Genomic DNA, 15197 nt, shown 5'->3' on the forward strand with positions numbered 1-15197 from the left:
AGGTTGTGTCAGTACGTCCATCTTCTCAATGCCGGAGTTGAGGCATGGCCAGATTAAACCCATCAGATTTGTCAAACTCTGCTGGCAGTAAGCGACACTTAAAGGCAGATCAGTATTAAGCCTTTCTTTGTTGTGCTGCTTTGCTTTTCATGTTTGTGCCTCATTTCATTTCTACATATTTAATTTATGAATTGATGTCATTAAAATGAAATGGGCAGACTAATATGAAGTGCCTTGCAAAAGTATTAATACCCTCTTTTTTTACTTTTGTACACATTAGATCCATGAATGTCAATGTATTTTATTGGGATTTTAGTCTATAGATCAACACAATGTAGCACCTGATTGTGAAGTTGAAGGAAAAATAATCTATGAATTCCAGTGTTCCAATCACATCCATGGCTGCAGGTGTATAAGATTTGGTGTTCAGCAACTTGACTACCCTGCACAGAGTCCTGACCTTAACCTTCTTGAACACCTTTGGGATGAATTAGAGCAGAGGTTGCAGTTCTGGTTTTCCCATCTAACTATGAGCACACTCCTAAACCTTGCGGTAGATGTTTACAGAATAGTTAAAGTTGCTATTGCTGGCAACGTTGGGACCATCAACAAACTGGACCCTACAGATTAGAAATAGAATGTCATCAAAGTTCATGTACATGAAAAAGTAGACAGACAAATACTTTTGGCCATAGTGTAGCACTGGCAGCATCGTGCTGTGGGGGTATTTTGCTTTAGCAGGAACAGAAAAACTGTTAAAAGTTGATGGGAAGTAAGATGAAGCTAAATACATAGCAACCCTGAAAGAACACCTGGTAGAGGCAGCACAAGACTAGAGACTAGTGCGGAGGTTTTCCTTTCAGCAAGACAACAACCCTTAACATATAATAGAATAACCCAAACATCAAAGTCCAGACCTAAGTGCATTTCAGAATCTTTGACAAGACTTCAGTATCACATAAAATTCCTATAAAGTATATTTGTTTGTGGCTTCCAGAAATGTGAGAAAGTTCAAGGGGTAAGAATACTGCAGCACAGTAAAACAGTTTAATTTGCTGGATACTGATAAAAAAATCTAGAACTGCACCACTCAAGATGGCAGCAGGTTGGAGTGGCTCTGTTACATTTCATTCTCAAAGAAACCTGTATAATATGAGCTACAGCAGCAATTGATTTCCCTTTGGGATTAATAAAGCATTTTTGAATTTGAATTGAATTGATACTGCAGGATAAAAAAAGCAATTAAATTTATACATTTAAGAATGCATCTTTTCTCCTCATCTGTTGCAGCAAAGCTGTAACCTCAGTGACCTTTTTTTTATTGTTATGAAATCACATTTTCAGCATACCTGAATTTTCAGTGTAACAGATGTTAGCAGCCCCAGGTTCAGTATTCCGTTCCACAGTCTGTTTCTCACTGTCTCTGTTTGACTGCTCATTCATAAGCAGGTATCCTCATGTGACCCCAGCAGAGGAGTCGGTCGCTGTTTGGAAAGCTCTAAGTAACGTCACCAAATGTACCAGACCCACAGAAATGTGCTCCAGTATGAGTAACAGTCTGGTGAAACCTTTCCTCTCTACCCACTATATGCAGGTCAGAGGTCACACTTAGCACAAAGGCTGAAGCAGGCGAACATTCAGTCTTCAGTGTACACTTGATTTTAGGGCTTATACTGTGTTTGCTGTTGGTTTTGTTTTGTTAGAGCAGCCTCTCGAGGCCACTTCTGATTTGTTGGAGTTCATGCAACAGCAGGAAACAGCAGAACAAATGTAGTGCCGTCTATACCCAGGATTTTTAAAACCTTATTGCGCCTGTCCTCCAGAGCATACCCTCAGACAGTTGCTTGGAAGAAAAATCCACTTAGGATGTATCTCCAGACAGTCTGGCAGATAACTGAAGGACCAGCAGTCATGAGGCATTCAAAGCCACAGCAGAAATTATTTTATTGGTTGTTTATTTTTTTTTGTGTTTGCTTTTCTGTTACTTGTGAGAAAGGAAGAAAGTGTTAAGTGGGGGAAAGAAAGCACAGAGACGTTCCTTAGGTCAGTGGGCAGAGATTTCATAACATGTTGACTTTAGAGGAAGGAGGATGATTTCCCTTTGCCACAAAGCTGTGCCCTGGAAATACTAAACAGACCTCCATGTTCTGGAAGGTCCAAACCAGATATGAGTGACATTTACTTACAAAGTGGGCCCTTTAAGGCTTTAAATTTGAGATATAATAAATTTAAATTAATTCAAATCAAAACAACAAGCCAATGCAAATTACTAGTCTTGGTGATAAGTCTAGCTGCATTATCTATTTGTGTGAGACAGTGGAGTGGCGATGACTGATACCTGGCTAAAGCAGCTGAGCAAAGTTTACACCATACCCAAATGAAAAATTCAGGCAAATAGGCTGAGTGGTTAGTGCTTCATTTGTGCTGGTTTGTACTGTTAAAATGAGCGTTTGTGCTGCTATAGTTTCTGAGATATTAATGATTAGTTTTAGGTCATTCAGAGGTCACCACCCCCACCCAGTTTGCTCCAAAATGAGGGCTTCATTTGTGCTGGTTTTTGTCGTTTAAAGTTTTGTTTGTCATGTTATACTTTCAACTATATTACAACCTTCAATTTTAGATGATCACATGACTTCATCTGAATTGATTAAGTCTGTGGTCTACGCAATACATCAACAACATGGTCTATAGCAATGGATTTCTCCAGCCGCAGCCAGGGTTACCAGATATGACTGATAGTTTCTAGGCCAAACACTCTGTAAAACATGCCAACCTCAGTAAAAAACAGCCCAAATCTCAACCCCTCTTAAACCTAACAAGAATGCGGCGCCATGATTGTTTAAATTATGAAGTTGTACTCGGATTTCTGTATTCCAATACTTGCAACGAGCTTTCTAGTCATATAGTTTACACTGACACATGAATAAACAATGATTACCACTGACTGATCATGTCAAGCTTGACAGATTCTCTACAATTTAAAATAAATGAACTAATGATATAAGTGCAAGGACACAGGTAGTCAGCAGCACAGGAGCACCACAGGGGACTGTACTCTCACCATTTCTTTTCACTCTGTACACCTCAGACTTCCAGTACAAGACAGACTCCTGTCATCTGCAGAAATACTCGGATGATTCTGCAGTTGTGGGTGGATCAGAGATGGACAAGAAGCTGAGTACAGGAAGGTGGTGGACCGCTTTGTGGCATGGTGTGGAAACAATCATCTCATTTTGAACGTGACTAAAACAAAGGAGATGATTGTAGATTTGAAGAGAAACAGGAATAAGTCAAAAACTATTTCTATCATGGGAGAAGAAGTGGAGGTGGTGGAGGAGTATAAATACCTCGGTGTTCACCTGGACAACAGACTAGAGTGGAGATGCAACTGTGAAGCCATCTACAAGAAGGGACAGAGCAGACTCTACTTCTTGAGGAAGCTTAGGTCCTTTGGTGTTTGCAGCAAGATGCTGCATATCTTCTATAAGTCTGTTGTGGAAAGTGTGATCTCTTCTGCCATCATCTGCTGGGGAAGCAGCATCAGAGCCAGGGACTTAAAAAAGCTCAACAAGCTGATAAAGAAGGCTGGTTCTGTTCTGGGGACTCCTCTGGAACCTCTGGAGATCATTGTGGAAAGACGGATTCTTCATAAAATGAAGAACATTATGGAGAACCCTGAGCATCCTCTTCATGAGACTGTCCTACAAGAACAGAGTGTCTTCAGTCAGAGGCTTCTTCAGATCTGCTGTAAGACGGAGCGCTACAGGAGATCCTTCCTGCCCACAGCCATCAGCATCTACAACGGCTCTTTGAGGAAACCTTCATAATATGAGTTATAACAACATTTAATTTCCCTTTGGGATTAATAAAGTATTTTTGAATTGAATTGAATTGAATTGAATAACAGGAATACAAGAGATCCTGGGTTTGATCCCTGTGGTAGCCTACAAGTTAGCTGGTTTGTCTAGTAGTTGAACATTTTAGGAGTGACAGAAACGCTTCTGTTGAACAGTTATAAATATAAGAAATTAAGACCTGAGTTCTTAGTTTCATCAGAGGATTAAAAAATCTGAAGGATGAAGTTGATGTTTATCTACACTGAGTAGTTGGTAATTAATGAGCAAATTAGATTGAAACCTGTTTACTATTTCATCAGTCTTGGATAAAAATGACAATTTGGAGTTTGGACCATCACCAAAACCCAACTTTCTCCCAGTGAATAAATAACATTATGGTAAAGAAGCATAAGCCAGAGAATTCTGAAAAAGAAATGAAAAAGCTATTTAGATTAAAGGTCAAGCATTTTCAAAAGCCAACAAGTGGAACAATTTATCTCTTTATTACTATATCTCTATAATAAACCTTTTTTAAAATCTTATCACAGCCAGACAACAGAACAAGCAGAAACTAATATAATACCCTCATCACATTATTGGATTGCCTTTTGTTTCAGTGGCAAAGAAATACATGATAACTGCTTTATGCCTTTCCACACAGTTCATTTTTTAGCTTGCACAGTGTGATGACCACATTTCCAGACTGCCACAGAGGTTTTAAACATACATGACTGCCATGCACAAGTCCTGCAGCTCTTACATCTCCTGTATACAAACCATTTGCAATTTTTTCAGAATCTATGCAAATGTGTACTAAATATAGTTTTAATGACTGAATACTAACATTACCTAATTTCACAATAGGTAATGCTGTCTTCACTAATGGAGATTCACTTACCTCAGCATGCAAGATCCTTGAAACCGAAAGAGAAACTAATGGCATGTCCTACTTCTACTCAGTTAATTATTGTTGGACCAGTTGGGGATACTGATAAACATTAATATTAAATATTAAACATTTATATTATTAAAAGAATAAGATATAGGCTTGTGACAGCAAAAGTAACATACCCTCTTCTAATGAAGCAGAACAGTGTGGAATTCACACCCCTGATCCCAATACACATGCACCATTCTGAAAGAGAAAACAGAACCTTTGTTCCACAAAATCCTTGATTTCAACTAAGAACTGATGATAACACTGTTGGTTTTATTCTTCATATTCTTTACTTGTCTTTATACTGCTTTCCTCATATATGTCTATGTGTATTTTAGGTTAAAATCCATGTGGAGCTGGTTGCCACACTGGCATTGTTTTTCTCTGTAGCTCTACGCAACAGTCTCTCCAGTACACTGTGACACATAAAGTACAGCCAGCAGCAAACGTCTGGTTTATGTTGTTCTGTTTGGACACACTATTTTGCACACACAGACCGGAGACCAGGTGTTGTCCTCAAATGACCAGAAAACAAATATTCAGTTGGAACCCTGCTTTCTCAGCGAACCATGACAACAAGCTGTCCTCAGATGACACGGCACACTGACAGACAGCCAACAGTTTAGGAAGCAGTTGTAGTAATAGTTTTTCTCTTCACACTTGGATGGGTAAGATTGGAATTACTTTGATAAAGGTAGGAAAAACTCTTGAAAAGAAAACCTTGTGTTCTTCATCTGATAAGCTTTTTAGTTACTACAATGTTTTTCCTCTATTTAATGTGTTGATCTTTAAGAATAAGTAATGAAATGGACTCTAATTTAATGTTTTTGGACTTCTGAATTGAAGATGTGCAGTTTTAATTTCACCACCATGGTAGAATTGTGTAGATATTTGTTTGTCTGCACAATTTTTTTTTGTTTTTTTTACTCTAACAACTTCTTGGTTTTGATTCATCAGATGATAATATAGGAGAACACAGAGGAAAATAAATAGCTAATCATTTCTCTATAAAATATCAGACTTGATCTGTGGCCCATTTTTCATTCTTGATCGCGATATCACATGAATTTATTTTAAAATAAAAAATATACTGCAAATAATTTTGGGAGCTTGTAGTTGCACAGTACCTTGCAAAAGCATATGTAGTTCTTTGATTAATCTATAACAACAAACATTAATCTTCTGTTGAAAATGTATGTGATAAGCAACATAAAGTAGCACTTCATTGAGTAGCAGAGAAGGAATACATGGTTTTCAGATCCGCTTGCAGAAATATATGGAAGATGAGGGGTGCATCTGTATTCAGCCCCTCTGACTTAATATTTTTTGGACCACCTTTGACTGCTATTACAGCTGCAAGTATTTGGGGATATGCCTTTACCAGTGTTACATATAAAGAAAGATCCACTTTTTTCAAATCATTCTGTGCAAAATACACTATCACCAAAATGGTTCTATCATCTATCCAAATCATTGTATTCAGATTCCAATTACGTCTATGGCCACAGGTGGATAAAGTTCAGCACATTGACATGCAGCCTGCTAGGAGATCATTGACTCCTTGCATGGTACTGTGATATGATGACTCCTGTGCATTAAGTCAGGTTTTGCAATTTCCTTGCTACTAAATATTACAACAAAAGGAAAGTGATTGGAAACAACAGCAACTAAAATGTAAAATCACAGAGCAGGGTAGTCGGATCTTGAGGGGCATAAAGCACAGAAGTCACCAACTTTCTACAAAGTCAACAGCCACAGACCTCCAAATTTGATGTGGCCATCAGATTAGCTCAAGAACTGTGCCTTGAGAGCTTCGTGCACTGGTGTAAAGCCTGCTGTCATTGGAATCAAGAGCTGGGGAGACGTGTTCTCTGAACTAGTCTGGGTTTGGCAGTTCCCAGGAGAACAGCTCTTGACTGACTGCAGTGTAAGACATTTTGGACTTTTTAATCCCCCCAACTTTGTGAGAACCTGTGCACAAAGCAAGGTCCACAAACACACGAATAAGCGAGTTGGATGTGGAGAAGCTTGACTGATCTGACTGCAACCTGATAGAAGGCCTTTAGGATTAATTAGAGGAAGACCTCCAAGATGGCCTTCTCTTCCTACATGACTCTCTGACTGCACAAATGCACATCTGGAGGAATGGTCAAATAACATTATGAAAAACCTTTCCAATAGAGTTGAAACTGTTATGGGTGCAAAGAGTGGGCTAACATCATGGTAAACCCTGTAGATTAAGAATGAGATGACACCTAAATTCATGTGTGTAAAAAGTGTTGAGCAAATACGTTTGTAGCTCAAGCTCAGTCAGATTGGACAGAGTGTCTTTGAACAGCAGTTTTCAAGTTGTGACACTGATTCTCATATGGATTCAGCTCCGGGTCATTCTAAGACACAAACATGATTAGATCTTTGCCATTCCATAGTATTTTTAAATGTATGTTTAGTGTCATTGACCTGCTGGAAGGTAAACTTCTTCTGTCTTTTATCCATTAAGTCTTCTGCAGCCTGAAATAGGTTTTCTTCCAATATTTCCTTGCAATTACCTCCATCTTCCCATCAGTTCTGACCATTCCTAAAGCATAAATCTCAGTTTTGGACTCATATAACTAGTGTCCTTGCATGACTGGTAGCAAACAGGATTTTTATCTGTTTCTTTCAGCAGTGACTTGATTGCTGCTGCTCTGCTATAAAGGCCATATTTGTCCACTCAATAATAAATCCTCTGATTGGCTAAAACAGCTGAAATACCTAATTTCAGCACACTGAAGAAATTCAAAATGACACTTGGAGAAAGTTATCCCAAATATTAATCTAATCTAATTTGTTCTCTTTTTACATTGAAAGATGTGGAATGCTGACTTGGCTTAGCCATGAGAGGACTGTGATCAGTCATCTGTATGGCACATCATAAAGGGAATTTCCTTCTTCGTCACAATACTTCGGTCATTACCTCAGATATTCCAACCGCAGCCGTACGAGCTATTGTTTATCTGCTTGCTGTAATGAGCCTCGTTAAGAACCAGCAAACAAAGCTTTTATAAGACTGAGGTCTGTCGAGCCTTTCCAAATCTCCTCAGACAGGGTGTGTGTGTTTGTTTATTGTCTGTCTGCTTTTTTTTTGGTTCCCACCAACAAATTCCTTCCCTCTTTGACTTTTTCTATGTCATTTCTTGCCTTGAACATCTTTTTAAACCCGTGTTTTTTCTTTTCCTGTGTTTGATTTTTTTTATCCTTTTATGCGTCTGCTCGTCTGTTCATTGATATTTTTGGTCTCTTTCTTTTCTTTTCTTTTCTCTTCTTCTCTTTCTTTTCTAGTTGCTTCATTTTATGTGGGTTGTCTCTCTCTTGTATGTTTTAACATAGGCTTTACTCTCTCTGGGATGTCTTCCCCACACCCCATCCCTCGGTGTGATGCATCTCCCTTGTACCCTCATATTTATGTCTCAAAACAAGAAAAAGTCGTTTTCTCTTGCTTCTTTTTACCAGAAACGGCCCTTCTATACTCGTCACCTCCTCCCCTTCTTTCCTCGTCCTCTTTTTTTTCTTTCTTTTGGATTTTCTTTCTTTCCCGGACACACAAAAACAGTACTTGGTACTTTTGAAATGTAAATAAAGTTTTGTTGTTTCTTCAGCTGTAGCCTCCTCCAGCCCTGTTTATCAGGCTGACTTCAAAGTGGCACGCTGACATGTGGCGCTATCTCTCCACCGCTCTGTGAAACAGGGTCACAGGCGGCGCTTGGCTCTCAGAAAAAAAAACAACTTCCCCTTTCATGTGAGAGCCTGGTGGGGGAGAGGAACTAAAGGGGGCCATGCCAGCCAGCCATCCACCCTCTATCCTAACTCAGATGCCGATCGTCCACCTCTGCATGTGTGTGGAGGAGTGTGTTTTTCTTTGTGCATGGGCATTTGTGAAGGTGTGTTATCTTAGCGCTCCTCTCTCAGCTAGTTATTGCAGGGTAGCAGTTAGCCCTGCCCATGTTCTGCTTTGGTGTAACTATTCCACCTGTTGGTTTTGGTATTTCGTGAATTTATTCACAGAGTTGCTCCCCTTTTCTGTGTTTTTCTCTCGTTCTTTAGCTGTGGAGCCAACCTGCGAGCAGCGGAATAGTTACTGATGAATATCGGGCTGGACATTTGTGGGAAGAAGAAAACAGAACCAGATTATAACAGAAAGCAAAAGATCAAAAAGAATCAGAGGGGGCAGCAATGTTGTTAAAATCTGCGTATAAAAGACAAGCCTGAGCCACACCCATGCTGCATCCTTCATCCTCTTCTAACCGTGCCACAAAAAACCCATCCATCTCTGTCATCGTCCCTCCACTCTCCTCTAATTCATCCCTTTATTCTCCCTCCATCAGAACATAGCTGAACCCCTTCTACAGACCAGTGATCCAGGCAGCAGTAAAAAGAACAAGGGTTGACGAGACAAGCTGTCACTAAGCACAGGAGGGACCCTCACTTGCTGCCGGGTGTGAAAAAAACAGCTGCCTTTAACTTGAGCACATGGGCTGTTAATGAACACAGATGGCAGTGAGACTGGCTGGTGCCACCCCTTCCTCTCGACCACCCTCCCTCCCTCCAACGGCCACTGCCCGGACAGGTTGAGGTCGGTCCATCGGCATCCATCGCAACATCCGCAGCAGCTGGCTGGGAAGGAGCAGTATGCCGGAAACTGACCTGCCAGCTACAAATGCCTTCAAAGGTAAAAACTGATAATAGACATTGCTGTGTGTCTCTCACTGTGTATGTTTGTTGAGTATGAAACTGTGTGTCGTTGTAAATAGATCTAATGACAAAATGGATGCCAAGTCAGACATCACATGACAATCTGTTCAAATGTTTGTACACATCATGATTTAAGTCAATTGTTTTTAATGATGTTACACTTATGAATTAGTACCGAACAGTGAACAGAGGCGATATATACCTTGCTAGTACCAAACTGAAGCTATGGGCATCCAGAACTGCATTAATTCTTCATATCATAGATTCAACCAGGTTTCAGAAACATTCCTCAGAGATTCTCATGAGCTCCACATCCACAATGTGGTCTCTTGTTCCAGCACAACCCAAAGGCGTTCTGTTGGTTTGAGTACTAGTGAACTTAAATGTCTGAACAGGTGTACCCAATAAAGTGGCAAACAGGTGTACAGCTTTTTCATCACATGAGCCAAAGTCACATTTTAACTCTGATGTTTAGTAATAAATCCCGTGTTTTTTCTTGAAATATCGACATTTAACATATTTTTGTCAAGAACAGAAGAATCAGAAATATCTTTATCAGCCAAGTTTGTGTGCATAAGCAAGAAATCTCACACACATCATACCAAGAATAATTATAAATATATAGACTTTAAATAAAACAAAAAATAAGAATAAAGGAGCAGTATGTACATGCATGTGTATGTACAGCCAATTATTTTATTTTGTTTTGTATAAAGAAAAAAGAAAGATAAGTTGTTATAGTGCAAATATGCTTATTGTGTTTCATAGTGGAGTATCTGACTTCTCTGGTGCTCTGTATCCCTGACCTAAAGGTACAGTAGAAACCTAAACAGTTTATGTGCAGGGTGTGTTGGGTCTGCAGAGATTTTAGCTGCCCTTTTCCTGACCCTAGACCTGAATAAGTCCTGGATGGAAGGCAGGTCAGCTATGATGATCCTCTCTGCAGAGCTAATTGCTCGCTACAGTTAGGACCTGTCCTGTTTTGTGGATGAGCCAAACCACATAGTAATGGATGTACACAGAACAGACTGAATTATCTCAGTGTAGAAGATGACCAGCAGCTCCTGTGGAAGGTTGCACCTCTGGAGTTGCCGCAGGAAGCGCAGTCCCTGCTGGGCCTTCTTCCAAACAGTGTCTATGTGTGAGGTGAGGACCATCTCAGGTACCGAGGAAGGGTGGAACCTGACATGATCCACAGTAGTCGCAGTGCTGTTGAGGATGGTGAGTGGAGGCAGGGTAGTGGGTATTCTCCCGCAGTCCACTGTCATGTCCAGTCTTGAGTGGGTGGTCATTTTTTATTTTGTTAGCGGGCAAAACAACATTTTGATTGAATGCACTTTTTTTAAAGACACATTAGATATTCTCAAACCCTGTACAACAACAATGTAAATCATTAAGATAATAAGGACAACAAGCACCCGACTGATTATAGAATAAATATAGAAATATACTTCATAATTATGATAGAGTGATTATTATTTGAAATAGTTTGGCTTAGAGTGATCTAAAGGATAGAAACAACAAACACTGTTTCACCAAATCCCATACATTACACGATCCCAAACATTGAAGTTCATACTTAAGTGCTTTGATGCTGGTTATCAGCTCAGAACTAAAAGCAAATCACTAGGTGGTTGGGATATGTAAACTTTTTTATCCTTGCAATACCTTGCTCAGTGTCTGTTTAACCATAGCAGAAGGTCATTTCTGCCCACTTCTTTGGTTCCCCTGCAGTTGTCTCATGCATGCAACAACATAATGGATAGCTTGCTACCTTGCCTGCAGCTCATACTGGGCAGCTTCTTGTGATACTGCCCCAAATGAGCAGAAGTAACTGCATGATATTGCTGAGGCAATTTGCTTCACTAGTTAAAGTACAGCGTGAGAATGACACAGGAATTCTGTTTGCCTTCATTCATACAGGTATAACTCAAGTAGCTGAAAGGTTCCTATTAATCACCATATACTGTAGGTAAAAGGGACAGCGTGAATGACAAAAGCATTTGGGATAAAGTTAACATTTCATCTGATAGGAAACCTCACACATACGGTAGGTCCAAAATGCCTCCTTTAACTGAGTTAAAGCCAAACATATGGCTGCTGCTCAGGGATGAAATTAAATCTGTCAGTTCTAGTTGGAATCATTGTCTTTTTAAGAAGTAGGAAACTAAACCCAGACCACAGATATGAAGGAGCAGACTTACTTTCAAGTGTATTCTTGAATGCATTTGTAATATTAGTAGACTTCCTACACTCAGTGGAATAGACTAAAAACTAAGAAATTAACAACCAGAACACAAAACATCTGAGTCACATATGTTTTAAAATGCTTTTAATATAGCAGTAATGTGAAACAGTAATGAGAATGGTGCACATCTGTCCATTTTGTATCGACAAATTTACAAGTTGATTCTTGGGTCTTTGTATGGCCACCACATATCTTTATATTCACATTGCTGTGCAAAAAGTGCAAAATTAATCTGATTTTCCAATTTAAATGAACATGAAAAACCTGAATGCCACTCTCTGCCTGGTTTTGCCACCTGTGTTTCTTAAACGTCATAAAATTGTTTTATTTTAAAAATAATACTGTAAACAAATAAATATTTCTGCCAAGGCAGAAGCAAAGATGACGAGTTTCTAAATTTAGCAGGATTGAGCTAAGAATTCTTAAGATGAAGGATAAAGCTTCACAAAGGGAAGATTTTTCTGTTTGGGATTTCTATAACTTTTGGAGGATAATCCTTGCATCTCCAGAACACTTTCCAGAACTGTGAAAACTACTAAATACAGGTCCTTCTCAAAAAATTAGCATATTGTGATAAAGTTCATTATTTTCCATAATGTCATGATGAAAATTTAACATTCATATATTTTAGATTCATTGTACACTAACTGAAATATTTCAGGTCTTTTATTGTCTTAATACAGATGATTTTGGCATACAGCTCATGAAAACCCAAAATTCCTATCTCACAAAATTAGCATATTTCATCCGACCAATAAAAGAAAAGTGTTTTTAATACAAAAAACGTCAACCTTCAAATAATCATGTACAGTTATGCACTCAATACTTGGTCGGGAATCCTTTTGCAGAAATGACTGCTTCAATGCGGCGTGGCATGGAGGCAATCAGCCTGTGGCACTGCTGAGGTCTTATAGAGGCCCAGGATGCTTCGATAGCGGCCTTTAGCTCATCCAGAGTGTTGGGTCTTGAGTCTCTCAACGTTCTCTTCACAATATCCCACAGATTCTCTATGGGGTTCAGGTCAGGAGAGTTGGCAGGCCAATTGAGCACAGTGATACCATGGTCAGTAAACCATTTACCAGTGGTTTTGGCACTGTGAGCAGGTGCCAGGTCGTGCTGAAAAATGAAATCTTCATCTCCATAAAGCTTTTCAGCAGATGGAAGCATGAAGTGCTCCAAAATCTCCTGATAGCTAGCTGCATTGACCCTGCCCTTGATAAAACACAGTGGACCAACACCAGCAGCTGACACAGCACCCCAGACCATCACTGACTGTGGGTACTTGACACTGGACTTCTGGCATTTTGGCATTTCCTTCTCCCCAGTCTTCCTCCACTCTGGCACCTTGATTTCCGAATGACATGCAGAATTTGCTTTCATCCAAAAAAAGTACTTTGGACCACTGAGCAACAGTCCAGTGCTGCTTCTCTGTAGCCCAGGTCTGGGGAATGCGGCACCTGTAGCCCATTTCCTGCACACGCCTGTGCACGGTGGCTCTGGATGTTTCTACTCCAGACTCAGTCCACTGCTTCCGCAGGTCCCCCAAGGTCTGGAATCGGCCCTTCTCCACAATCTTCCTCAGGGTCCGGTCACCTCTTCTCGTTGTGCAGCGTTTTCTGCCACACTTTTTCCTTCCCACAGACTTCCCACTGAGGTGCCTTGATACAGCACTCTGGGAACAGCCTATTCGTTCAGAAATGTCTTTCTGTGTCTTACCCTCTTGCTTGAGGGTGTCAATAGTGGCCTTCTGGACAGCAGTCAGGTCGGCAGTCTTACCCATGATTGGGGTTTTGAGTGATGAACCAGGCTGGGAGTTTTAAAGGCCTAAGGAATCTTTTGCAGGTGTTTAGAGTTAACTCGTTGATTCAGATGATTAGGTTCATAGCTCGTTTAGAGACCCTTTTAATGATATGCTAATTTTGTGAGATAGGAATTTTGGGTTTTCATGAGCTGTATGCCACAATCATCCGTATTAAGACAATAAAAGACCTGAAATATTTCAGTTAGTGTGCAATGAATCTAAAATATATGAATGTTAAATTTTCATCATGACATTATGGAAAATAATGAACTTTATCACAATATGCTAATTTTTTGAGAAGGACCTGTAAACATAAATGGATGCTCATGCAGTGTTGAACAAAGTTCTAAACATAACTGAATGCATGAACTTTAATGGTGATTTCTAAGACGAATGAGCAGTTTACTATGGTGGTGATTGCAGTGTGTGTTTAAATGCCTGTATGACCTCCAAGTCAGTGATCAGGCCAGGTGATGCTTTGCCTGTTTCTTAAATAAGCAGATTCAGACATACAGGTATGGGTGTTTGTGGTTCTACAAAACAGAATACACAAATAAAACATAAATCAGATGTCTGTGTAATCACAGCTACTCATATCAGTAGATTTGCATAGAATATTATGGCCACTTGCTGTCTTGTAAGCCTAACTAATAGGCTCAAATGCCTTTATTTGTAGGCTTAACTATATTTGGTAACAAATGCATTATACCTTTATATCGTTACTCCAGTCCTGCGTTTATTCACTTATGTTGTGGATATCTAGTTTGAAAAAAGCAAAAAAATATAATACAAATCACCAACTCAAGGTAAAAGACTTACCTCTGTTAGCCATATCTTCTATTAAGTAAAAAGAGCTAAGAGAAAATGTCCAGAACCACAAACCTTATTAACAAATTATCCTTAAAAAACAGTAACACAACTCACCAGTCTTATGGGCAAGCACTTTCAAGATCCAAACTCAGACTTTTGATGATTCTCACTGCTTACTTAAAAACCGTTTGTTTACATCTCTTCTTAGCATAGCTGTGGTTTCAAGTAACAGCAACATGGCACAATGTCAGGGAGGGTGACCTGAAGGCTTGTAATTAAAAAAAAGTTGTTTTTGCAAATTCAAAAATGATTTATTCTACTCTCTGTAAAATGTGCATTTTAAATTGCAATTTTCCTAGTAAATGCCTTTTAACTTGAACCTAGCTTTAAATTATCATACAGTGCAAAATAAGGGCAAATATAAAACATAATGTATACCACGGTTGCATTCAAAGTCATAAAACCAAACACCTTCATATAACTTAACATGCAAAGTTCCTCATAAGAAAAATTGAGAACAATGCTTCTTGTCCAAATTCAACCAAATAAAAAGATGTTAAAGGGTGGCCTTGTAAGGCATGTTTTGGTCCCATAGATGTGCTCCAAGCATATGTTATGATATGTCTTCAGCCACATCTGTTCTCCTTGTTAACAACATTATTATGTGTTAAATATTTATTAGAACCTGGAAGACTCTTCCCAGAAAGGTATGGCTTATACAGTTACGTTAAGAATAAAGATCACCACCGGTTGCATTCATTTACAGTAGTCTCTAACCATGTTTTAGGGAAATTTAGGCCCCGCTAAATCACCTCTACATCAACTCCTGTTGAA

At 39.4% G+C, this 15197-nt stretch overlaps 1 protein-coding gene across 4 annotated transcripts in view; it reads left to right on the forward strand.

The window, feature by feature from the left end:
• The window catches only part of LOC124866066 (low-density lipoprotein receptor class A domain-containing protein 4-like), a 406571-nt gene that overhangs the window by 131734 nt on the left and 259640 nt on the right, over positions 1 to 15197 (forward strand). For 3 of the 4 annotated variants that reach the window (XM_047361711.1, XM_047361714.1, XM_047361713.1), the window contains exon 2: positions 8857 to 9481. In XM_047361711.1, coding sequence (XP_047217667.1) covers positions 9470 to 9481 — 12 coding nt within the window. In that variant the 5' untranslated portion in view covers positions 8857 to 9469. The remainder of the gene's footprint in view (positions 1 to 8856; positions 9482 to 15197) is intronic. The other variant, XM_047361712.1, reaches the window with a different exon arrangement.

The sequence above is a fragment of the Girardinichthys multiradiatus genome, chromosome 3 (assembly GCF_021462225.1).
Source record: "Girardinichthys multiradiatus isolate DD_20200921_A chromosome 3, DD_fGirMul_XY1, whole genome shotgun sequence".
In the NCBI taxonomy this organism is placed as follows: domain Eukaryota; kingdom Metazoa; phylum Chordata; class Actinopteri; order Cyprinodontiformes; family Goodeidae; genus Girardinichthys; species Girardinichthys multiradiatus.